The sequence below is a fragment of the Gobio gobio genome, assembly GCF_949357685.1.
Source record: "Gobio gobio genome assembly, chromosome: 12".
Classification (NCBI taxonomy): Eukaryota; Metazoa; Chordata; class Actinopteri; order Cypriniformes; family Gobionidae; genus Gobio; species Gobio gobio.
This window is the reverse complement of record NC_137105.1, coordinates 25,379,698-25,404,166: the sequence shown is the minus strand read 5'-3', so window position 1 is coordinate 25,404,166 and position 24,469 is coordinate 25,379,698. Positions and strand designations below refer to the sequence as shown.

Here is a 24,469-nt window from a genome sequence, read left to right as displayed (position 1 = left end):
AATTCAGCTGCTAGAATTCTAACTAGGACCAGTGCAAGGGAGCATATCACTCCAATCCTTGAAAAATTGCACTGGCTACCTGTTAGTTTTCGTATTGATTTTAAAATTCTAATGCTCACGTATAAGGCCTTGAATAATTTGGCCCCTCAATATTTGTGTGAGCTTTTAACCCTCTATACGCCAACACGTGCTCTACGCTCCTCTGAAGCTGGTCTTTTAAATGTCCAAACAACACGGCTGAAAACTATGGGTGATCGGGCTTTTTCTTCTTTGGCTCCTAAGTTGTGGAATTCCCTGCCCTCTGAGATTAGGAATGCAGAATCCCTTAGTGTTTTTAAATCTTTACTTAAAACATATTATTTTAGGATAGCTTTTATGTGATTCATTTGTCTATTTTGTTTATTTTTTTCTGCCTGCAATGTTATGTGTTTTTTAATTCATATTTTTATGTAAAGTGCTTTGAGATGTAACATTTAAAGGCGCTATATAAAATAAAGTTTATTATTATTATTATTATTAGACATAATTCATTAATTAAAAGAAACTATGAGACCGCGACCGTCGACTGGCTCTCTGACCGCCGAGTTCCTTTAGCGCAGCTGCAAGAGTTAGGCTATGGCCTTTTTACACCTGCTCACTTCATTCGTTTTCTCTGATCATATATCTATCATATTGTGAAGAGATCAGGAGTAAATGTCTTCCGAAATTCTTTCGAGGCGGATTTAAATCCGATCACTCAGATGATCCACCGCTCCCACCACGCGCTGCGCGCAGGGCACCGAGTGCTGAGGGGGCACTACAAGAAGATGCAAGAAAAGACACAAACGGCCGCCAGTGAAACTGAAAGTAGCTCAAGGCTCAGAATCAGATGCTCAAAAACACAATAATCTCCACTAAAACGAATGAGACTAAATGCTCTTACCAGTGCTTAGGTCGCTCGTTCTCCTATTACGGCCTTTGATCTTGAAATGAGCCGATAAATAAAATACATCTGTTGCTTTCGTTGTCGTGAACTGAATTTGCACAGCCTATAGAGTGGAAATTGAAGATTGGATTTATATTCATTTTGCGGAGAGGTATAAGGTAAGACAATGCATGTTTTTATTTTTATAGTTTAGATTGTGTAGCCCGTTTCGTTTGCAGGCGCCGTTGCGTGCGAGCCTGCCTCAGCTTTTCAAAAATGCGTTTTTACTGTGGTGGTGATAGTAAACATATAAACTTACATTGTGATATGCATGAAGTGTTTTATATATATATGGATTTTATTATAGGCAAGACAAGTTTTGAGAGGATAAATTGATCAAACATGCGGTTAACTCACTGTCGGCCGCTGGCCGCTTGGTCATTAGGAAAAAAACTAAAACTTTAATTTAACTAACGAAAATTGCCCCAAACATTTTTTCTAAATTAACTTAATAAAGAAACGAAACGAAATATAACAAATTTGACATTACAAACAAAGCTGAACTATTTTTATGGCTGCAACAGTGTGTAATAGAGAGGGAGGAAAAAACACGGCTACAGTCAGACTCGGGACACTGGAGTATTTACGCGTCATGTTATCATACCAGTCCTGTTCATTTTCAATATTGTGGTTATCGCCAATACCGGTATATTGCCACACCCTTAATTAACACAATGTTGATATTTCGTGCTTTGAATATCACGGTTATCGTCAATACCGGTATATTGCGACACCCCTACCTGCAATAATAAGGCATAGCAGTTTCAAAATAAGATTCCCATTTGGTTATACAAATGTACCTTTTTTCCACCACAGCAGTGATGTTCCCTCTGCTCCCGCAGGAGCTCAGTTTCTCTGGATTATTTTCTCCACTGCCACAGCAGTGCAGTTCCCTCTGCTCCCGCAGGAGCTCAGTTTCTCTGGCTAATTTTCTCCACTGCCACAGCAGTGCTTATCCTTCAGCTCCCGCAGAAGCTCAGTTTCTCTGGCTAATTTCTCCACTGCCAAAGCAGTACTTTTCCTTTTGCTCCTGCAGGAGCTGAGTTTCTCCGGCTAATTTTCTCCACTGCCAAAGCAGTGATGTTCCCTCTGCTCCGTCAGGAGCTGAGTTTCTCTGGCTAATTTTCTCCACTGCCAAAGCAGTGATGTTCCCTCTGCTCTGTCAGGAGCTGAGTTTCTCTGGCAAATTTTCTCCACTGCCAAAGCAGTGCTGTTCCTTCTGCTCCTGCAGGAGCTGAGTTTCTCTGGCTAATTTTCACCACTGCCAAAGCAGTGATTTTCCCTCTGCTCCGTCAGGAGCTGAGTTTCTCAGGCTAACCTTTTCTCCACTGCCGCAGCAGTGATGTTCCCTCCCAGAAACCTCCAATCCTACGTGACTGCCTGGAGATGTTTTAAAGCATTCCACTTCTCTTATAAACATGCCGTTCCCAGATTTTTCTCTCCTTTCAATCACCTCATTTATTTCCTACCTTAATACCGTTAACACTCTCGAGTCGGCGGTCACACCGTCGCGATCGGCTCTCTTTTTTTCTTATCAGTGCCAAAGAGACTCAAATAACTCATCATTCAGGCAAGTGTTATACATCATTATAATTTGTTAAGTTTCTATTTTATTTTGTGTACAGTCACAATAAAAACAAAATGTTTAGCTTTTTTTTGCAAAATAAAGAAAACAAACATGATGGGCTGGTTGTAAGGTAGGCTTTATTCTGTTAAGTTTATTCTGTTAGCATCTGTGAATATGAAACGCACAAAGAAAAATATGAATATGAATATGAATCCTGCTGCATGTCATACACGCAAGACTGTTTAGACTGTTTAGAAGATTTATTTGGCCTGTTTAGGACAGATTATAATGTGTTTATTGTAAAAGAGCCTAGTGTCACAGCAATAAAGCTTTTATTCACAAATGTCTGCTCAGATGCTATAAATATAGTACCAGTCAAACATATTTTTCTTCATATTGATGTTTAAATATTATAGCCTAATGTTATTTTTATTAATATTTTTTAATATCGAGTTTTGTTTTGTAGAAAGTTAATTTTTTTGTTTTGTAGAAAGTGAATTGCTTTCTTTAAAGTGAATTTCGTTTTGTATAAATTGTATCTTAATTTTAATTATTTATTATTAAAAATTTTTTAGCATGGGACTACTTTCAAATCACTTTCAAAGCATTCAATCAAAAAAATGCTCTTCTTAGTAATTTGTGTCTTGTATCTAGTTTAAATATTTAAACATTCTTAAATCAAGATGCATTTACTAGATAAGTAAAATTTTCAACTAAATAAGAAAAACATTTTTTCAGTGTAGTCAAATCTTTTGATCATTTAAAATATAATAGGCCTTTGTTGACTACATTCTAAATAAATGATCCTGGAGTTTTGTTTTGTAGAAAGTGATTTTGTTTGTTTATTTTGTAGAAAGTGTATCTTAATTTGAATTATTTATTATTTAATTTATTAGCATGAGACTACTTTCAAAATAAAAAAAAAGTAAAAAAAAGAGTAGAAAAAAATGCTCTTAATAATTTTTGTCTTGTTTCTAGTCTAAATATTTAAACATTCTTAAATCAAGATGCATTTAATAGATAAGTATAATATACATATAATAATATAATGTCCTTTGTCCTGCTGCTGTCACATAGGTACCTGAAGCTCATTCCTTATGCAGCTCATTCCTTATGCAGCTCATTATGCGGGCTATTGTGGTCTTTTGTCCTCTGTGGTACTCATCATTATTCATTAGATATCACACCTCCTCGCATACAGGCTTTGTGAAGAAAACTGTCTTACAAATTTTAAATCAGTGTATTGTTTTATGTGAATGAGTACACCCATTTTTCAAAAGTCTTGTGAACACATATCTATTGTGTGTTTTGAGGCCTTAATTTTTTTTCCATTTTTTTTTTCAAAAACCATGCATACAATTTTTTCTCTCAAAAATACAAGCATGTACATACATGTTGTTCACATATTATGGTAGCCCAGTTTGGGCTGAATACAGTGTAATTACACTTTTGCCATTAATGTGTTTATAAGCAACTGAAAAAAAACACAAATGTCAGAGCATGTCAAAACTTCTAAAGGGCCCCAAAACAGCTCAGACTCCTAGGGGTTAAGGGCCTCCAAATCGGGTCCATCAAAGGTTACTTGAGAGGCATTCAGTTTGCTACAAATTGATGTACGGCGCTCCCTCCCCCAAGATAAACAATTCACAAACCTCCCTCCTGATCAAAGGGATTCAAAGATCCCAGCCCACCCATCCCAACACCAGACAATATATATATATACAGAGATATATATAGAGATGGCGCCGCCGTGTTCGGTCGCCGTTCAGGTCGCTCCGCTAAGACTTTGCTTTTATTTATTATTCTACTCTCTTTTACTCTCTATTTTTTCCAACGGATCATCTGCTTTGATCTGTTACGACAGCAAAACACTTCTGGAATTTGGTTACCGCTACACTGACCTGTTTCAGGACACTTTCTCCAATCTTCCACCTGAGATTCGCCGGGACGCCGAGTTGAACAATGGCCACTCGAGTCGACGGCGAAGATTCAAAAAACACCGCGGGAAACGCGCTGGGATCCGCAACAGACTGAGAAAAAGAGCATTCAGTCCTCCTCTCCCGAGCATTTTGCTCGCAAATGTCCAATCCTTGGAGAATAAGATGGACGATCTTAGAGCCAGGATAAGTTTTCAACGGGACATGAGAGACTGCAACATCTATTGTCTGTCCGAAACATGGCTCACGCCAGCGGTCCCGGATACAGCCGTGACGCCGTCCGAGAACTTCTCTGTTTTTCGGATGGACAGAACAGCCGAGACCGGGAAATCTAAAGGCGGTGGAGTGTGTTTCATGATAAACAAGAAATGGTGCGATCCTAGGAACATCTCCATTCTTTCGCGATCCTGCTCGCCTCACTTGGAACATTTAACTATCATTTGCCGGCCTTTCTACCTGCCGAGGGAGTTTTCCTCGGTCATCGCCACTGCCGTTTATATTCCACCACAGGCAGACACGGGGCTGGCTTTATCTGCCCTCCATGATGTGACCAGCGGCTTCATAAACAAACACCCCGACGCTGCTTTCATCGTCGCGGGTGATTTTAACAAAGCAAACCTAAAGAAAGTATTGCCAAACTTTCACCAGCATGTCTCCTGTCCCACACGAGGAGCAAACACACTGGATCATTGCTACTCTCCGTTTAAGAACGCCTACAAAGCTCGGTCACAGCCAGCTTTTGGCAAATCGGACCATGCCGCCATTTTTCTCACACCGGAATATAAACAAAGGCTCGTTCAAGAGCCCCCGGTGAGGAGGGAAGTCAAACGCTGGTCATCCCATTCAGAGATCACGCTACAGGCAGCTCTTGATGACGTCGACTGGGACATGTTCCGCGCGAGTTCTGAAGACGTCAGCGAGTTCACAGAAGTGGCGCTCTGCTTTATTAACACACTGACAGAGCAAGCCACACAAACAATAACTATAACGTCCTTCCCTAATCAGAAACCGTGGGTGGACAGTTCAATTCGCACTGCAGTAAACTCGCGCACTACCGCTTACAATGCCGGTCTCCTAACGGGGGATATGAGGGAGTACAAAGCTTCATGTTACGCCCTCCGGCGCGCCGTTAAAGCCGCAAAACTCCGCTATAAAGACAGAGTGGAATCTCATTTCCAACTCAACGACTCCCGGCGGATGTGGCAGGGACTAAGGACCATCTGTGCTTTTGGAACTAAATCCTCTGCAGAGGTGAGAGCTGATCCGTTGCTGGTGAACGAGTTAAACTCTTTCTACGCTCGCTTTGATGGTAATCGCGGCAGCGCGACTCCGGCGAGTGACGCGTCAGAGAGAGTCCCTCAGAGCAGCAACGGTCACGTGATCTCTGTCTCGGAGGACGAGGTTCGGAGGGCACTCAAACGTGTGGATGTCAGGAAAGCTGCTGGGCCGGATGGTATTTCAGGTCGTGTTCTGCGGTCCTGTGCTGATCAGCTCGCAGGGCTCTTTACATCCATATTTAACGAGTCCCTTGCTACATCTGTTGTCCCCACCTCCTTCAAACGATCCTCCATCATCCCTGTACCTAAGATCAGTAAACCCTCTTGCCTAAATGACTATCGTCCAGTGGCTCTCACATCTTTAGTCATGAAGGTCTTTGAGAGACTCATTAAAAACAACATTTGCTCCTCCATTCCTGACACTTTGGACCCTCTTCAGTTTGCCTATCGTCCCAATAGATCGACTGAAGATGCCATCTCTCACGTCCTTCACTCCTGCCTCACTCACATCGACAGCAAAAGTGGGAACTATGTCAGGCTGCTATTTATTGACTATAGCTCAGCCTTTAACACCATAGTTCCCATTAAGCTAACACACAAACTCCTGGATCTAGGCCTGAATTCTTCTCTCTGCCTCTGGATAGAAGATTTCCTCACTGGCAGACCCCAGGCGGTGAGAGTAGGCCCGTTCACCTCCACCTCCATCACCCTGAGTGTTGGAGCTCCACAGGGCTGTGTGCTGAGTCCCCTGCTCTACTCTCTCTACACCCATGACTGTTTGTCCACACACAGCTCCACCTCGATCATCAAGTTTGCTGATGATACTGTTGTCCTGGGTCTCATCTCCAACAACAATGAGACGGCATACTTGGACGAAGTGGAGCAACTGACATCATGGTGCCAGGACAACTGTCTCTCTCTGAATGTTAACAAGACCAAAGAACTGATTGTGAACTTCAGGAAGAGACAGCATCGGTCATACTCTCCTCTCATGATCAGCGGGACACCGGTAGAGAGAGTGAGCAGCTTCAAATACCTGGGTGTGAACATCTCCGAGGATCTGACCTGGACTACACACATCCAGACACAGGTGAAAAAAGCCAGGCAAAGACTGTACCACCTGCGCCAGCTGAGGAAATTCAGGGTTTCACCAGCCATCCTGAAAACTTTCTATCGAGGGGCGATAGAAAGTGTCCTGACTCAGTGCATCACAGCGTGGTACGGGAACAGCACCAGTCACGATTGCAAAGCCCTGCAAAGAGTGGTGCGCTTATCCGAGCGCATCTCAGGCTCAGCTCTCCCGTCTCTGCAGGACATCTACACCAAACGCTGCAGAGGTAGAGCTACCAAAATCATCAGAGACATAAATCACCCTGCAAACTCTCACTTCACCCTGCTGCCATCTGGTAAGCGCTTCCGTAGCCTGATGGCAAAGACTGAAAGACTCAGGAGGAGTTTCTTCCCCCAGGCCATCAGACTCCTGAACTCAGTCACGTGACTTCACTTCACCCCGCACACGCATAAACATCCAGTTTAAACATTAACATTCACATACTGCCATTGCACTGCACTTTACGTTCCTATTGTTACTGTGTAACAACCTGTAATAAACCTGTTTGCACATCATACTCCTGTTTGCACATTATACCCCGATTTGCAATTATACCTATTGCATGCACATCATACTTCTCTATATATAAATATATATATATATTTTATGTTAACCACTTATTTTTAAGTCTACAGTTTATCTCACTTATCATATCCACTTACTTTATATTTTATATTTTTATTTTATTTTTATCTTATTTCCTATTTTTATCTTACTTGATTTATTTATAACTCTACTTATGTTAATACTTTTTATTCTAATTTTATTCTATTTCTATTTTAATTTCCCTTGTGTTCTTGTAACTGTTATTTGCACTGTCCATGGAGCGGACCTGTTTACATTTCACTGCCAGTTGTATATTGTGTATATAACTGTGTATGTGACAAATAAAACTCTTGAATCTTGAATCTTGACAACCTATAATGCTAGATATCCTCACCAAATGTATTAACGCCCTCCGCACAGGCTACCGGCCCCTCAATACTGCCCGAACACTCAACGGCATGTTTATCCTAGCCTTTTTTGGTTTTCTTAGATGCTCTGAACTCACTATCAAATTCGACCCAAAAAAATCCACCCCACCATCTCAGACTTATCAGTACTAGATGGGGAAACAATCTCATATTTGATTAAGCAGAGTAAGACTGATCAAACCAAAAAAGGTAATTGTATCTACATTTTTAACCTCTCATTGCCAATCCAACCATAGCAGTCAGTTCTGACATATCTTCAATGGGGAAGTTCTCAGGCCAAATCACCCCTGGAACACAGATTAATCCAACAAACCTGTGACACGTCTTGGTTCCAGAAACACCTCAAATCCGTTCTCCAACAGTCAGGCGTCCCAGCAAAGAATTTCTCAAGCCACTCTTTCCGTATCAGGGCAGCAACCTCAGCAGCTCAAAAAAGGCCTCTCCCAACAGCAGATCCAAGCCCTCGGGAGATGGTCCTCAGATGCTTTTTTAAGCTATATCAGGACCAACCGGTTCCACATAAAAAAAAAAAAAAAGCCCACCTCATCGATTAAAACCCTCCGGGTTGTCCACCGGGTTTTTTTTCTTTCCATCCAGCGAGCAATGGTCTCCCAACGGACGCAGTGAGAAATCTCCTAGTCAAGCACTCATGCTTTCTCTTTCTCGCTAATAGACACGCAGCGGCCCATTTGAAATTCATCCTCGGGCCGCATTTGGCCCGCGGGCCGGACTTTGGACACCCCTGTCCTATGCTCTTTAGCCTTTGGGGGGGTACTCTGTGTTCGGGCCCAATTCCGAAGCTCGAAGCCCACCAAACCCTCATCGATTAAAACCCTCCGGGTTGTCCACCGGGGTTTTTTTCTTTCCATCCAGCGAGCATTGGTCTCCCAACGGACGCAGTGAGAAATCTCCTAGTCAAGCACTCATGCTTTCTCTTTCATGTTCTCAGTGTTTCAGCAAGAAAATGGAAAGTTTCCACGCAGCGAGAAAATGGAAAGTTTTAACGCAGTGAGAAAGTTGAAAGTTTCCACGCAGTGAGAAAGTGGAACGTTTTCACAAATCTCCCGATCAAGTACTCATGTTTCTCTTTTCCTGTTTTGTCTTTCCGGTGGTCTCCCCTGTATGAGACAGCAAACTGCTCCCATCAAGATACGGTGTGATCCCTCCCTCCCATTCGCGAGCCAGCCGGGCCTGTCCACCCGGCGCCATGAGCCGCTCTCACGGGCCCTCCTGGTCAAGCAACCAGGCCCCTTCTCAAAATGCCAGCCCGCCAAGCTCGGCACTCCTTTGGGGAGTATTTAGTCAGGCGGATGTCCTATATGCTCTTTAGCCTTTGGGGGGTACTCTGTGTTCGGGCCCAATTCCGAGCTCGCAGCCCTCCCCCCGAACAGCACGCCAAATACGCATTTAAATTTACTCTCTATAAATTATATGTAAGTGTGAACTTGTGAAATTATGTTTTATTAACAAGGTTCGGGAGGAGCATGTTCAGATAATTGACACAAGTGGAGAGCACTCAGCTAATCCACAATAAGAGGTATATATACACAGCAGTCTTACCTCCGTTTATTGACAGTTTATTGACAGCATCCCTCCACCACCCCTTCTACACACTTTTAGTTCTAACCACTTACATACACAGGGGGTACTCTGGGTTCGGGCCAAATTCGAGCTCGAAGCCCTTCCCCCGGACAGCACGCCAAATATTCATTTAAATTTACTCTCTATAAATTATATGTAAGTGTGAACTCGTGAACAGTGTGTGTGTGTGTGCGTCACATAGACACAACACTCACAGACAGCATATTCTCTTTTGTCTTGTCCATATTGAATTTGAATTTGTCTTGTCAAATTCAAACAAGAGAGCCAATCAAACCCTTCAGAATAGCATTACTTTTCTTAATGGCAGGAGGCATTGTGCACATCAAAAACAGGAAAAGTAATTCCGTTAATTCCAGCAATGCAGCACAGTTAAAATTTGGGTGAACCAAGTTCAAGTCCAGGCTCGTACCTTCCCTGATCCTGCCCCCCCCTCTCTCTCCCACTTGACTTCCTGTTAGTTCTCTCTACCATCATATCTTAATAAAGGCAAAAACGGCAAAACAGAAATGTTAAAAAAGTTGCTAAACATGACAATGTTTTGCTATCCAATTAAAATGAAGAGCCGCCTTATTTGATCAGTTATTGTGATTTATGAGTGCTGTACATGACTGCTGCACTTGTGATAAAGCGCATGTTAGAGTGACAGAGAAAATTATCAGAGAGCCCCTCCCGCTCGCGTGTGCAAAAATGTTGACCTTATGCATCTCGCTGCATTACCGAACAAAATGTATTTCCACCGTTACTGAGCAACAGCATTTTAGAGGTTTTTTTTAGTTTGCCCAAAATTAACTGGAGACACCGTCCAAGGCCCCAAGCCCCACCCTTTTCAACGTAATTGCGTATTAAGTGACGTCACGAACGTGCATCAAAGAACAGAGAAAGGCGAGCATTTGTGTAAAATAAAACTTTTTTATTTAAATTTTAATGACCGATCGTTTCACTAGATAAGACCCTTATTCATTGTCTGGTCTCGTTTTGTATCATTTAAAGCCCTTTGAATCTGCACTGAAACGGTCATTTGGACCTTGAACTGTTGAACTGGTGCCCATTGAAGTCCATTATATGGAGAAAAATCCTGGAATGTTTTCATAAAAAAACCTTAATTTCTTTTCGACTGAAGAAAGAAAGATCTTGGATGACATGGAGGTGAGTAAATTATCAGCATAAGTTTATTTAAAAGTGAACTAATCCTTTAAAAATTCCCAAACTTCCTTACAAACAAGCGCATAGTCAGTTTTTTTTTAACTCTTAAAGTTAGCTACATGATGCATTTCTGGTCTCAAATTGTAGCTTTTTATTTCTTGCAATTTATAATTTATTGGAATTTCTGTCATGATGGTTATTTTCCATAACATGTGCTAATAATAAAAAGTAGTGCTTTAAACAAACTTTATCCGTATGATGGGGAAAATCACTTCGATAAAGCAAAGATACCTACAATAACAACATAGTTACGTGACAAAAGAACGATTGTGAATGACTCGAACCCGAAGACTCGAGACGTGAACTAATCAATTCTGTATCCAGTACCGACTGCATAGCCTTATAGCTTATGTAGTTGTCACGTGATGAACAAATGACTTGAATCCGAGACTCGAGATGTGAACTAATCAATTCTGAATCCGGTACTACAGACTGTATGGCAAAGATACCTACAATAACAACATAGTTACGGGACAAAAGAACAAACGCGAAGGACTCGAACCCGAAGACTTGAGATGTGAACTAATCAATTCTGTATCCGTTACCGACTGCATCGCCTTATAGCTTATGTGGTTGTCACGTGATGAACGAACAACTCAAACCCGAGATGTGAACTAATCAATTCTGTATCCGGTACTACAGACTGTATAGCTCAGTTTATGGGGATGTCACGTAATGAACGGACAAATTGACAAATTGCAATCTCCTCCTCATCGGAAAAGCATAAAGGTACCTATTCTGCCCTCATAGCACGTGACTGTTTTCCAGTAGACAGATAGCAAACATTTAGAATAAAGTCCCAAGGCCTACTTTTCTTGGTTATTATTCTTTACTGTAAAACTGCAAATACAGAAAAATAAAATATGTAAATAAACATTACAGGAAAACATGAATGCAATATTACTGTTCAATCAGTCAATTGTTAGCTCTTATTTGCAACTATTGTCTTCAATCACAGTGTACAAAGTTTTAACATTTAAAGGCAGTTAAATCACTTGTTACAATCAAAGATCCATAACAACTTGATTAAATTCATAAATTATTTACAGTCAAATGTTTTCTGAGGATAAACTGTTAAAAGATTGCATATATGAGCTGTGCTGCGTCAACTTCGTCTTTCTCTCCTTTCTGCGCGTTCTGGAGCATGCGCACTTCAGTGATATCAGATCGCGATTTCAAAATAAAAGTCCCGGGGAAATAATTCACAATATATACAAATAAAATAGTAAAATAATACACAAAAAATAAATTGATTTCTAAGAGCAACACAGTACCCTTTCAACAGACACTCCTTGTTCTGAGTCTATCCGGCAAGGATGAGACTGAAACAGATCACCAAATTCTGAGTCTGTCCTGCGAGGATGAGACTGTGACAGAACAACCAAGTTCTGAGTCTGTCCTGCGAGGATGGGACTGACAGAACAACCAAGTTTTGAATCTGTCCTGGAAGGATGAGACATAACAGATACACCGTAACATTCTGAGCCTCTGGTTAATCCAGAGTGACAACAAAAGAAACAAGGATCTGACTCTACAGCTTGTGAGGCAGCAACAGATACGACCACATTCTGAGCCTCCAGCCTGTGAGGAAAGATACATTAACAAACATTACGTTCAGAGTTTTAGTCCAGTGAGACAGTGACGACTACAGCATGTCTTGAGTCTCCATGCCAGAAAGACAAAAGCGGATTCACCAAGTCTTGAGTGTCTGGCCCGGAGAGGCAGAAGACACAGAGACATTTGCAACAAGGTTAAGCTCAGGAGAGCAAAACCTTCACTTCAAGGTTTCTTCGTCTGCGTGTTCCAGATTAAGGACCTTCTGCACCTACTTCAGGGCCTCATCTGCGTGTTCCAGATTTTAGGACCCTTTGGTGCTCCAGGAGATCAGCATCCCATAGATCTTCGTGTTCAAGGCTGTTGAAACGGATTCCAGCTCCTTTCCCCACTGCATTGTCTCCCAGCACAACCAGTGGAAGAAGTCACCGCCATCGGACTGCTTACTCAACCACGTGGAACGTAAATATCACTTAACCAAACCTCTTTCTAGAGACCGTGGCATTATTGTATATTATCAGTATATGGTTTTCTAATTTACATTAGAGTAAATATAACTGATGCTAGTTAATAACAAATAATCTTTTGTTTATTTGTTTGATGCATAATAAGGTTCTTTACCTTAGTTTTAGAGAAACAACAGTTTATCTTTCTATAAGATAACGCAACTCTTCCATAGCCACACTCAACTTAATCACATGTATTTTATGCATCTTATACACTTTATTCCTTTGTCATTCATTGTATTCATTTAGTAGTTGTGTTAGTTATTCTTGTTTATCTTTGTTAATACAATTTATTTTATAACTCTACAAGTTAGAAATCTCACCAATCTTTCAGATAAATGAGCTGACCAACTCTCCCCACTTTACATTCAATCTAAAATGGACAACCTCCTGTTTGGAGTGTTCTCATACAGCCAAGGTAAAAGACCTTGACTAGTGTCTCAAACAAAGAGAGGGGGAAGGTGGTCATCTGATGTACTCATAACCACACCTTAAGTGACGTGTGATCCAAAAACCACAACGTCAGCAGTGACATGAGTACCAATCTCTACCTTACTTAGCGTCCTTGGATGGACGAAAGTAAAATCACTACATTATCAATAAAATAAATGTAAGAAGCTTTCACACAGATCTATATAGAAGGATCAGAAAAAACAACTGTCAACCATCTCTCACCTGAGTGTGTATGTATTTGGTGTGTAGTCCATGTTGATCAGATCCTTCTCCTTCAACATCTGTCTTATACTTTGGACTGATCACTACAATGATTAGCACTGACTTCTGCAAAAAAATAAATAAAAATTAATAATCAGATTACAGCAGAAAGCAGAGAAAATAAACATATAAACCTTTTCTCAATTTAACTACAGCCCAAGACTGTGACTAATACTAGATTTAGTGTTATTCAAGGAATCAATTTAAAATGACTAATTAAACACCTTAACTTTAGTTTTTTTTTTTATGTTTTAAAATCTAACTAAAGTACCCAGAGGTAAGAACTCAACTATTAAACAAAAAGTCAATTAAAGATGAAGTACCAGGGGTAGAGTTATGACTGATGTTTAAAGAAAAATAGCAATGTCTTGATAGTATTAAAAGTCACAGTATTTACACTTTTTGGAAGAAACAATCTATGAATGTTTACTGTCACAGAGACAAACTCTGTGATCCCCTCTTCCGGCCACCAGAGGGCTCCATCAACAGAGTACTGACTTTCTTACACCCACACTACATTTCCCATCAGCCCGTACCAGGCACTAATCAGCCGTTCCAACTGTAGCCTATCCGCTGGCCTATTTAAGCTGACTCTTCCCCTTTCTCCACTGCAAAGTTTTGTTCTGCCCCGTGAACAACTCTGAGCATTTTTTCCCTGTTTTTTCCTGTTGTGACTCCATTGTTTATCTCGTCTACGACTCTCTGCTGCCTGCCTTTTGGACTCTCTGCTCTGTCTCGGACTTGTGTTGGTTCTCTGCCTGCCCTGACCCTTTGCCTGCTCATTGACCACAATTGTGTGCACACCATTTTGCTGTGTTTACTGGTGCTAGACTATTGCCTGTGTGACTACGGTATTAATAAAGCTTGTTTATGGATCCAACTTCGAGTGATTTGCCATTACAGAAAACTTTGCCACCCCCGCGATCCAGCGGCATTTACCCATCTGACGTCAGTACTGTCTGCCCAGGCTAGTCAACTCGCAGCACACCAGCATCAGCTGAATTGCCTGACATCGCTCACAGAGGAGCTAGTAAAGGCACTCCAGAATCTCCACAGCTCCCCATCAGAGCTTGCAACACCGTAGAGTGCCGCCATTACACAAGTGAGCCCCCGTATAGTGTTCCTTGATAAGTTTGACAGAGACCCGCCGAAATGTAAGGGATTAATCCTTCAATGCTCGCTGTTTGTGGAGCAACAACCCACACTATATTCCACTGAGGCTGGTAAGATCGCTTTTGTGTGCTTTTTACTCACTGGCAAGGCGTTAGAATGGATTACAGCTGTGTGGAGAGAGGGAGGGACGGCTTTCCCGTCTTTTGATATTTTCCTGCAATGATTTTTTGAGGTCTTTGATCATCCCAAGGAGGGCAATAGTGCGGGCGAGCATCTATGCTTGTACTGTGGACCACCTGGTCATCTACGAATCTCCTGTCCTTCACGGCCAAACCCTGAATCCCAGAAGTCAATGAGTTTTGCCACTGACGCTTTAAATCCAGACCTGTGTGTTACTCTACCCATCACTAGCATAGCCAATAGCCGAAAAATCTCCACTACTGCTTTATTGGATTCAGGAACAGCTGGAAACTTTATGTCCAAAGAGTTTTCTCAACTTAACAACATTGCTCTCATTTGCTGCTCTTCTTCCCTAAGAGTGGAAGCGATAAATGGATGTCCACTGGGCTCCGGACAGGTGTCATTCATCACACAAGAACTGTTGATGCACACTGGTATACTCCATTCGGAGAAGATTCAATTCTACATCTTGACTACACCACACACACCTGTCATCCTTGGTTTACCCTGGCTTCGCCTCCTGGAAAGATGGTCAGATCGCCCAGTGGAACAGGCCCTGTTACCCCGAATGTCTCGCTCACATCTCACCCCTGGCTGTCCGGTCCATTACTGTCAACCTCAACCTCCCTGTCGAATCGAATATGCAGACCTGTCAGTGACCTTCAGTAAGGCCAAAGCGTCCAAACTGCCTCCGCACAGGACCTGCGATTGCGCCAAACCCTCCCTGGTTCTACCCCTCCTAAAGGTTGCATATTTCCCCTCTCTCAGCCTGAATCAGAAGCCATGAAAAGATACATAGAGGAAGAATTAGCCAAAGACTTCATTCAGCCTTCGACGTCTCCTGCGTCTGCTGAATTCTTTTTCATCCAGATGAAGGATGGAGATCTTCGGCCATGCATTGATTATCGTGGTCTGAACGAAATAACTGTCAAGTTCCGATTTCCCCTACCTCTGGTCCCTGCAGCTCTGGAACAGCCCCGAACGGCCAAGTACTACACCAAACTTGATCTATGCAGTAGATCATACAATGTCATTCGCATACAAGAGGGGGATGAATGGAAGACAGTCTTTTCTACGATCACTGGGCACTATGAGTATCTGGTCATGCCCTTCGGCCTGGTCAACCGTCCTTCTGTCTTCCAATCTTTCATCAATGACGTATTCAGAGATATGCTCCATCAAACTGTCATTGTCTGAAAAGAACAGAATATCGTCAATGTATACACTTACGAGGAACGCATCCAACATCCCAGGTACGTGGGTCCATTCCAAATTGTCCGACAAATCACACCTGTTTCTTTCCGCCTTGCCTTGCCTAACCATTATCGTATGTCTCCCACTTTCCATGTCTCTGCTCAAGCCCGCTGTTGGTCCGAATGAGGAGGAGGTGTCCGGTGATCAGTGCCCCCTACCCATCATGGTGGTGGACGAGGAGGTGTACCAGCTTCGAGAACTGCTGAAACTCCAGATGCAGAGGAAGAACTCTCCAGTATTTGGTCGATTGGGAGGGGTAAGGCCCGGAGGAGCAGTCATGGGTCAATGCAGATGACATTATCGACCCCAACCTTCAACCGGAAGAGTTCCGCCGTACCCATCCGGATAGGCCGGCCCCTCGACCATGTGGGAGGCCTCAACATTGCCTGCCTCCTCGCGCCAGGAGCCACTCGCAGGGAGGGGGCTCTGTCACAGAGACGAACTCCGTGATCCCCTCTTCCGACCACCAGAGAGCTCCATCACCAGAGTATTGACCTTCTTACACCCACACTACATTTCTCATCAGCCCCGTACCTGGCACTGATCAGCTGTTCCAGCTGTAGCCTATCCGCTGGCCTATTTAAGCTGACTCTTCCCCTTTCCCCACTGCAAAGTTTTGTTGTGCCCTGTGAACAACTTTTTCCCTGTTTTTTGCCTACCGGTTGTGACCCCGTTGTCTCGGACTTGTGTTTGTTCTCTGCCTGCCCTGACCCTTTGCCTGCTCATTTACCAAGATTGTGTGCACTCCATTTTGCTGTGTTTACTGGTGCTTGACTACGGTATTAATAAAGTTTGCTTATGAATCCCACTTTGAGTGACATGCCGTTACACTTACAGTATTTACATATTAAGCTGTTTTTCTTTTTATATAACACACATCACTTTATGCAAAAAATTATTAACTTCAGCTCTTTTTCTGCCATTGTAATAATAATAATAATGATACATAAATTCTTACATTTTTTAAAAAACTGTCCATCCATTTGTTGATGTCCATTTCTCTAACTCTGTCTTCAAATATATCAATCTAAAAAAAAATAGAAAAAAATATTCTTTGTTTAACATATCTAGTATAAACATGTGACAAACAATAAATGTTTAAATAATTGACACTGTAAATAAGCAAAAAGTAAACAATCTTACAGCCGGTCTGAATCCTTGATTATTCAAAAAACTCACAAAGGGCATCAACTCTGCAGCAGTGTCCACAGAGTACGTTATGAAAACATCTCCTGAAATTCATAAAAGTTATATAGGTTTCCAGAATTCAAGGTCTGAAAATCTTCTTTGAAGTCTTTGAAACAAGGCCGTAACCATGTCTTAGACATTGTTTTTTTGTGTGGGAAAGGTTGGGGGTATTGGTCTTATTGGTTTATTTAAATGAATTAAATTATTAAAGGATTAAAAGGGATTTAAGGAAATTATTAAAAAGAAATAAGAACAATAAAAGTTCCAGTTCTATTGTAGTTATGAAGTAAACTATTTGCAAATATATTTTTTAAAAATATGCACAAATTTACTTTCATTTTCATCTGCCTAATATGTAAAAATGCAAAAAGTTTCCTGTCACGTCAAATTCAGTTATGATTTACATAAATAATGCTATATTTTCAATTCAAAATGGTGAAATTTCATAAATATATATATTTTTTGTGCCCCCCTCAAATGACTTGTCCCCCTCAATGTCTATGGTGGTTACGGCCCTGCTTTGAAACAACACTCACTGCAGTCATCAGGAAGACTGATGTTACGCTTCAGGGTTTGAAGGTGGCCGACAGCAGCTGGTTGGGACGGCTGGACACACACTTCTGACATGAGCTCTTTCACAGGGGCTGTGCTCTGATGGGATGTGACTTGAGGGCGCCTCTCAACAGCTGCTTGTTTAGGGATGGGCCTCCAAAGAAAAGCAAAAGATATTATGTTTAGATATATATTACAGAGCAAGTCAGTTCAGGGTGTGTCATAACCATAGGCGTAAATCGTGGGGGGTTGGGGGGGTTCAGGACCCACCCCATCTGAGGGTGTTTTAAAAGCACACTCTATACTTGGAAACACATGTAATTTAACCTGTCCTCAGCATGTGGTCACAATGTAAAACTGCCAAATTAAGTGTTTAAAAATGCAACAAATAAAAAAAAAATACACAGTTACATTAAAAGGCAGAAATCTTTAATATATCAAACATTACAAAAAGTAGATATTTAATTATATTTTCTATTTAAAAAAAATAGCTATAAAAGTTGTGTCCTCACTTTGTGTCAACTCAATCAGGATTAACTCTGAGGAGCATTTGCTATTTCCTGCTCATTGTGGATCTCACAGTAGGACGCATAGTCCTGGGCTGCGTTCAGCCCCGACAAAACACTGCAAAACGTTTTTTTAAACGGAAATGGTGCTGCGTTGAACACCCTGTTCTGATGACGCAAGAGTTGCAACTATGTCAGCTGAGAAGGCCATTCCAAGGTGTTCTTTTTGAGGAATTTTCAGAGCCTGATGAAATCGATTTAAATACAGGTTTAATTCTGCAAAATACATGCAATCACTGCCCTTGCCGTTCAGACTAAAAGAGAACATCCCCATCCCATTTATTTAACTTTATCTCCTGGTAATCAATTCTAATTTAAATCATTTTATTTCTAGTTCTTACTTTTTTAATACCTTGTATTTTCTTTCTCATTTTTATGTAAAGCACTTAATTAACATATATGAAATTTGGTATATAAATAAACTTGCCTTGCAATGAAGCTAAAAATATAAATAAATGCATCATGTTCACTATAAAAAAAAATTTTTTTTTGAAAAATTTTGAAAATGTATCATTACATATTGGTCCAATAAATGACTTCCAAATAATTATCCCCATGCAAAAAGATGCAATTGAACTAATCATAGCTTAAGGTCTTCACTCAAAATTAAAATTGTATATTCACCGAACATATTTAATTGTGCTCAGTCAATCTATAAAGTCGAAGGGAAAAATCCATGTTGGACGAACAAGTCCTACGTCCGAAAAAATGTTAACGCATGCGCAAAATGCGCTTGAGGAAAACCGTTCGTGTGGAGATTTCAATGGAGCGAGGGAGCGCGAGCAGACTGCAGAGCCAAACCAGCCGGTGCTGAAGACCAAAACAAACATTCCCAAGAGAATAGAGATATTCATCGTCACAAGACGTTGGTGAGTATTGAGCACTGAAATTATTCTCCAGAGTTTTGCTTCATGACCCGTTATGAAGTTTAAAAGACATTTGTATAATCACGAGTTCATGCATTCATTGGTTTCGTGAGTGCGTTCTCGTTTACCACATAATTGTCTAATGGTAGCCAATAGTTTTATTTTCCTCATGTCTTATATGTCTAAAATAATAGGTAATAAGTAAATTAAGTCATTTGTGTGTGATATGTGCGGCATGCGACTGTTGAACACGGTGCCGTTAGATTGCGTTTGGCGTCGGCCTCTTTCAGGGCTTAAGTTATTGCCTTTTAATATCACACGTCAAGCTCGTGATTTTCTTATTCGTCCATTCATTCAGCTCATCCTCGATATATAATGAAGAACTTCTGTTTTGTCATTTGCCAGATGTGATGCAGGGAAACTTTGCCATTAATGTTAGTTTTTATTTTTATTTGCAGTTTTTTAGCCTATGCAGTGCCGCATTTTCTTCATCACGTTAAACATCCTGTTATGCAGAAGACTTCTTGAATATTCAGAGTTTTTCCTTATTGAAAATAATGTATTTTCACCAAATATCCTGTGTTGGAATTGATTTGTTAATAAAGTAATGTGATAAAATGTCAACCCTGTGGTCGGTGTTCATTTTGCTTAATATATTTTAATATGTTTTTGGTCATTTTTGTCTTTTGGGACAGTGAGAAATAAACAATTTCACAGTTTCACTGTAAAACATTTCTCCAATTTAAAATTGACTGGTCACATCTAAATGTTTTAGTTGGCCAAATTGAATTTCTGTGAATTAAATTGTATCAATTCACAGAAATTCAATTTGGCCAACTGAAAATTTTAGATGTGACCAGTCACTAGAAAATTTTAAATTGGAGAGGCCTGACATTTTTTACAGTGTTGGTAAATTAAATTTTTCCATTGGCTCAACATATTATTTCTAATTGAGCCCATGTTAACAGACTGTTGCCACAAAGATAAAATTCAATTCACAGAAATTCTGAAAAATGTAGATATGATCGGTAACTCGAAAATGTTGAATTTGAGAGGCCTTAAATTTTTTACAGTGTTGATATATATATATTTTAACTATAAAACTAATACGACAAACATGTCTTCTAATATCTTCAATTGTTGCGTATACCGAGCTGTAGGACACATTTGTAAACAACTTTATTTGGACCCTTTGTGCGAACTGTCTCTTTAACACCGCGTGGTTTATATACATGTTGCTGCTGATTGGGCAGACATCTTTGACACACCCACCAAACAAGGGAAAATGCATCTCAAACCCATTGCACATCGTTTCCAGGAAACATGACTTTCAACCGGAAACCGTAGCAAAACGTTGCGCACCGGTTTGAGCTTTGAACATGCCCCTGGTGTAACAGACACGGCAGGCTCCACCGTCACCCAATCAAAGCGCACTCCTTGACCCGAATACTGATCACGCACACCTGCACCCCATCAGCACAAAAGACACAATCACTCACACAGTCTTCGTCCAGTCTCATTAGCATCATGTACTGACCTGTATGCTCACCTCTAAGACTGCTCAAGCCACTTACCTGTCTCCAGTGTGTCTCCTAATCTCCGTCGTTGTCCTTCGTCTTGTGTGAGTTTACTTGAGTCTTCTCCGCACCAGTCTGTCTCCAGCCCGCTACCACTGCAAAGAACAAGGACAGTATCACTCAGTCATCCACATCTGTCTCCTAGCAATTCCACGTTCACTCACCTGCACTGCAGTTCACTCTTCTGGTTGTTCAATATACATCCGTTACCTGCATCCCTTTGTCTCTGTCCTTCTGTATTGTAACAGAAGACCGGACCAAAACCGCTGAACACCAGAATGAGCACCCCAGATCCATTTCAAGAGCACGTGGGCGCGGTACGCCAATCACTTACCACGAATCCACCAGCGACCACCTTCGTCAACACCGCCATCTCTCCTTCACCTCCTGTGTACGCCAGTCCCATGGCCAAACCGGCGCCCTTCTCTGGTTCGGCGGAGGATTGCAACGGATTCATTCTGCAATGTTCGCTGGTCCTGGAGATGCAACCGCACATGATGACCACGCTAAGGTAGCGTTTATCATTTCCCAGTTAAACGGCAAGGCGCTTTGCTGGGCTGAAACTCTTTGGACCCAGAATAATCCCATTACTCAGTCACTCACCAGTTTCTTCTCCCACTTCAAAGAGGTTTTCGGGAAACCTGCCTGGGATTATTCGATTGGTGAGCAATTGTACCATTTAAAACAATGCTCTATGACTGTGAATGAATATGCTCTTCAGTTCAGAACACTCGCTGCCGCCAGTGGATGGAACGAACAGTCCCTGTTAACCTTTCATCGGCAAGGATTGGATCCACGAGTGTGGTTGCATCTCGCTGCAAACAAGGATTCCGTCAGGCTCGAACGCTTCATCCAACTCTCCATTCGCTTCGCCACTCGTATGCAGTTGTGTCTCGAAGAACACCAGGGCCAGCTGCTATTTGCACTACCCCTCTGCCGACCAGAATCCATCAGTCCTCCAGAACCAGCCCACGAACCTATGCAACTGGAGAACTTGTGTCTGACACTTACTGAATGGCAGAGGCGGCTGACCCAGAGTCTATGCTTATATTGTGGTTTATCTGGGCATTTCATCTCAGCATGCCCAGTTCGTCCTCCTCGTCCCATGGTGAGTGCCATTCTTCCTTCAATAAATAAGAGTAAACCACTCACCACTATTGTAAACCTTACTGCTGCCGGTATTTCCATTCCAGTTTGTGCCCTCCTCGACTCTGGGTCAGCCGGCAACTTCATCTCTGGCGCCCTCTGCCTTTAGCTCAAGCTCAAGACAACAGCCACGCCGTCCGTCTACCTGATCCACTCGATAACTGGAAGACCCCTCAGCCGAAGACAAGTGCATTTCAGTGTCGGTCCAGTACAGCTTCAAGTGGGTATCCTTCAAATTGAACAACAACATCTGCTGGTTCTGGAGGAATCCACCGCTGACGTGGTCCTAGGGCACCCATGGTTGGAGCAGCATAACCCAGTCATCTGGAAGACCGGCGAGATCTTGAAGTGGGGCGACAGCTGCTTTCCGAACTGTTTCTCTGCTTTCCCTGTTCCATGCTCTCCACCTCCCGAAGATCTGTCTGCGCCACATCCATCGAAAGCCCAGTAGAGAAGCGTTCGGTGGAAATCCTTTCATGTTATGCCCCCTTCAGCGACGTCTTCTGCCCCAAGCAAGCCTCCAAGCTGCCTCCACACCGGCCATGGGACTGTGCCATCGATCTGCTTCCGGGTGAGTCAGTGCCCCGTGAGAGGATTTACCCCCTGTCTCTACCGGAGGAGAAGGCCATGGAGGAATACATCAAGGAGGCTCTAGAGCAAGGTTACATCCGCCTGTCTACTTCCCCTGCTGTGTCTAGCTTCTTCTTCGTGGCAAAGAAGGACTGAGGATTGCGGCCTTTCATAGACTACGGAGCACTCAACAAGATCATCGTAAAATCCTTCTCTTTGAAATCCTTCTCGTGAAATTCCTCTCGTCCCAGCAGTGCTTGAACATCTCCGTGGTGCCACTGTATTCAAGTTGGACCTCCGCAGCACGTATAACCTCATCTGGATACGTGAGGGGGATGAGTGGAAGACAGCCTTTGTGACCCCTACTGGACACTACGAGTACCTTGTCATGCCGTATGGACTGGCCAACCCTCCTTATTCCAGGATTTCATCCATGAGGTGCTCTGGGAGTTTCTCCACAAGTTCGTGCTGGTATACATTGACGACATCCTGATATACTCCCGGAGCATGGCCGAACATCGCCACCACGTTGCGGAGGTCCTGATATGCCTGAGAGAGTTCCATCTATTCCTTAAAAGCGGAGAAATGCTCGTTCCATCAACCCTCAGTGCAGTTCCTTGGCTACAACATTGACAGCAGTGGCATCCGAATGGACGAGGGGAAGGTGGATGCCATCAGGAACTGGCCCACACCCACCACCGTCAAATAACTCCAGAGATTCCTAGGATTTGCCAATTTCTACCGCCGTTTCATCCAAGACTATAGTATAATTTCCAGTCCACTTACCCACCTACTGCGTAACAAGCCCAATTCTCTGTCCTGGACCCCAGCCACCACCCAAGCCAAGTCTCTTTCCTGAACCCCAGCCACCACCCAAGCCTTCAAAACCCTAAAAGAAGCCTTCACCACGGCTCCCCTCCTTGTGCATCCAGACCCTGAGAAACCCTTCATCATTGAGGTCGATGCCTCGACCACCGGAGTGGGAGCGGTTTTGTCCCAGCAGCAGGGGACCCCAAGTAGACTCCATTCACGTGCCTTCTTCTCCCGCAAACCTTGAAGAGTGGAGGCATTGGATGGAGGGTGCTCAGCATCCGTTCCTGGTTCTAACTGACCCCAAGAATCTGGAGTATCTCAGAGACGCCAAGCGACTAAACCGATGACAGGCGCGTTGGGCATTGTTCTTTACCCGCTTCCATTTCACCATTTCCTATCGTTCTGAATCAAAGAATATTAAGGCGGACGCCTTATCCCATCTCTACAGTCCTGAAGAAAATGCCAAAAGATCAGAGCCCATTTTGCCTGAAAAACTCTTTGTGAGTCCCATCGTCTGGTCAGAAGAAACCATCCCCTCCTCCAATTCCTCCACCAACGCTCTGCCGGGTTATCTGCCAGGTTTGGACACGGCGCACTCCTCTTATCCACACATCCCACACGTCATTGGGCACTGGCCACCCTGGGGTCAATGAAACTCTCTCGCTGCTAAAGGAGCGCATCTGGTGGCCGAACATGGCAGCTGACGTATATCTAAGGGTCCTCGGAATCTTCTCTCAGGAAAACTCCATCCTCTGCCCGTTCCCAACAGACCCTGGTCACACCTAGGAGTAGACTTCAATACCGACCTCCCTGCTTCTGATAAACGTACCTGCATATTAGTGATAATTGACAGATTCTCTAAGTCATGTCGTCTGATCTCCTCCTTGAACTGCCACCTTAACGTGGTGGAGGGGTTTGAGTACCCGAATGAACCTAGGAGCTATGTTGTCCGGGGCTATATGCCCCTGGTAGGGTCTCCCAAGGCAAACAGGTCCTAGGGGACGGGTCAGACTAAGAGCAGTTCAAAAAACCCTTATGACGACAAGGAAAACGAGGACCGTGACGTCGCCCGGTACGGCGCAGCCGGGGCCCCACCCTGGAGCCAGGCCTGGGGTTGGGGCTCGTATGCGAGTGCCTGGTGGCCGGGCCTTCCCCCACGGGGTCCGGCCGGGCTCAGCCCGAAGGAGCGACGTGGGGACACCTTCCCGTGGGCCCACCACTCACAGGAGGGACCG

At 42.9% G+C, this 24,469-nt stretch overlaps 1 protein-coding gene across 3 annotated transcripts in view; it reads right to left on the bottom strand.

Annotated features, from left to right (window-relative positions):
* traf3ip2a (TRAF3 interacting protein 2a) overlaps window positions 1–24,469 on the bottom strand; it is a 102,837-nt gene that overhangs the window by 44,374 nt on the left and 33,994 nt on the right. For 2 of the 3 annotated variants that reach the window (XM_079831517.1, XM_079831518.1), the window contains 4 exons: window positions 17,681–17,850; window positions 17,100–17,188; window positions 16,915–16,983; window positions 13,371–13,475 (listed from right to left, as the gene is read on the bottom strand). In XM_079831517.1, coding sequence (XP_079687643.1) covers window positions 13,371–13,475; window positions 16,915–16,983; window positions 17,100–17,188; window positions 17,681–17,850 — 433 coding nt within the window. The remainder of the gene's footprint in view (window positions 1–13,370; window positions 13,476–16,914; window positions 16,984–17,099; window positions 17,189–17,680; window positions 17,851–24,469) is intronic. The other variant, XM_079831519.1, reaches the window with a different exon arrangement.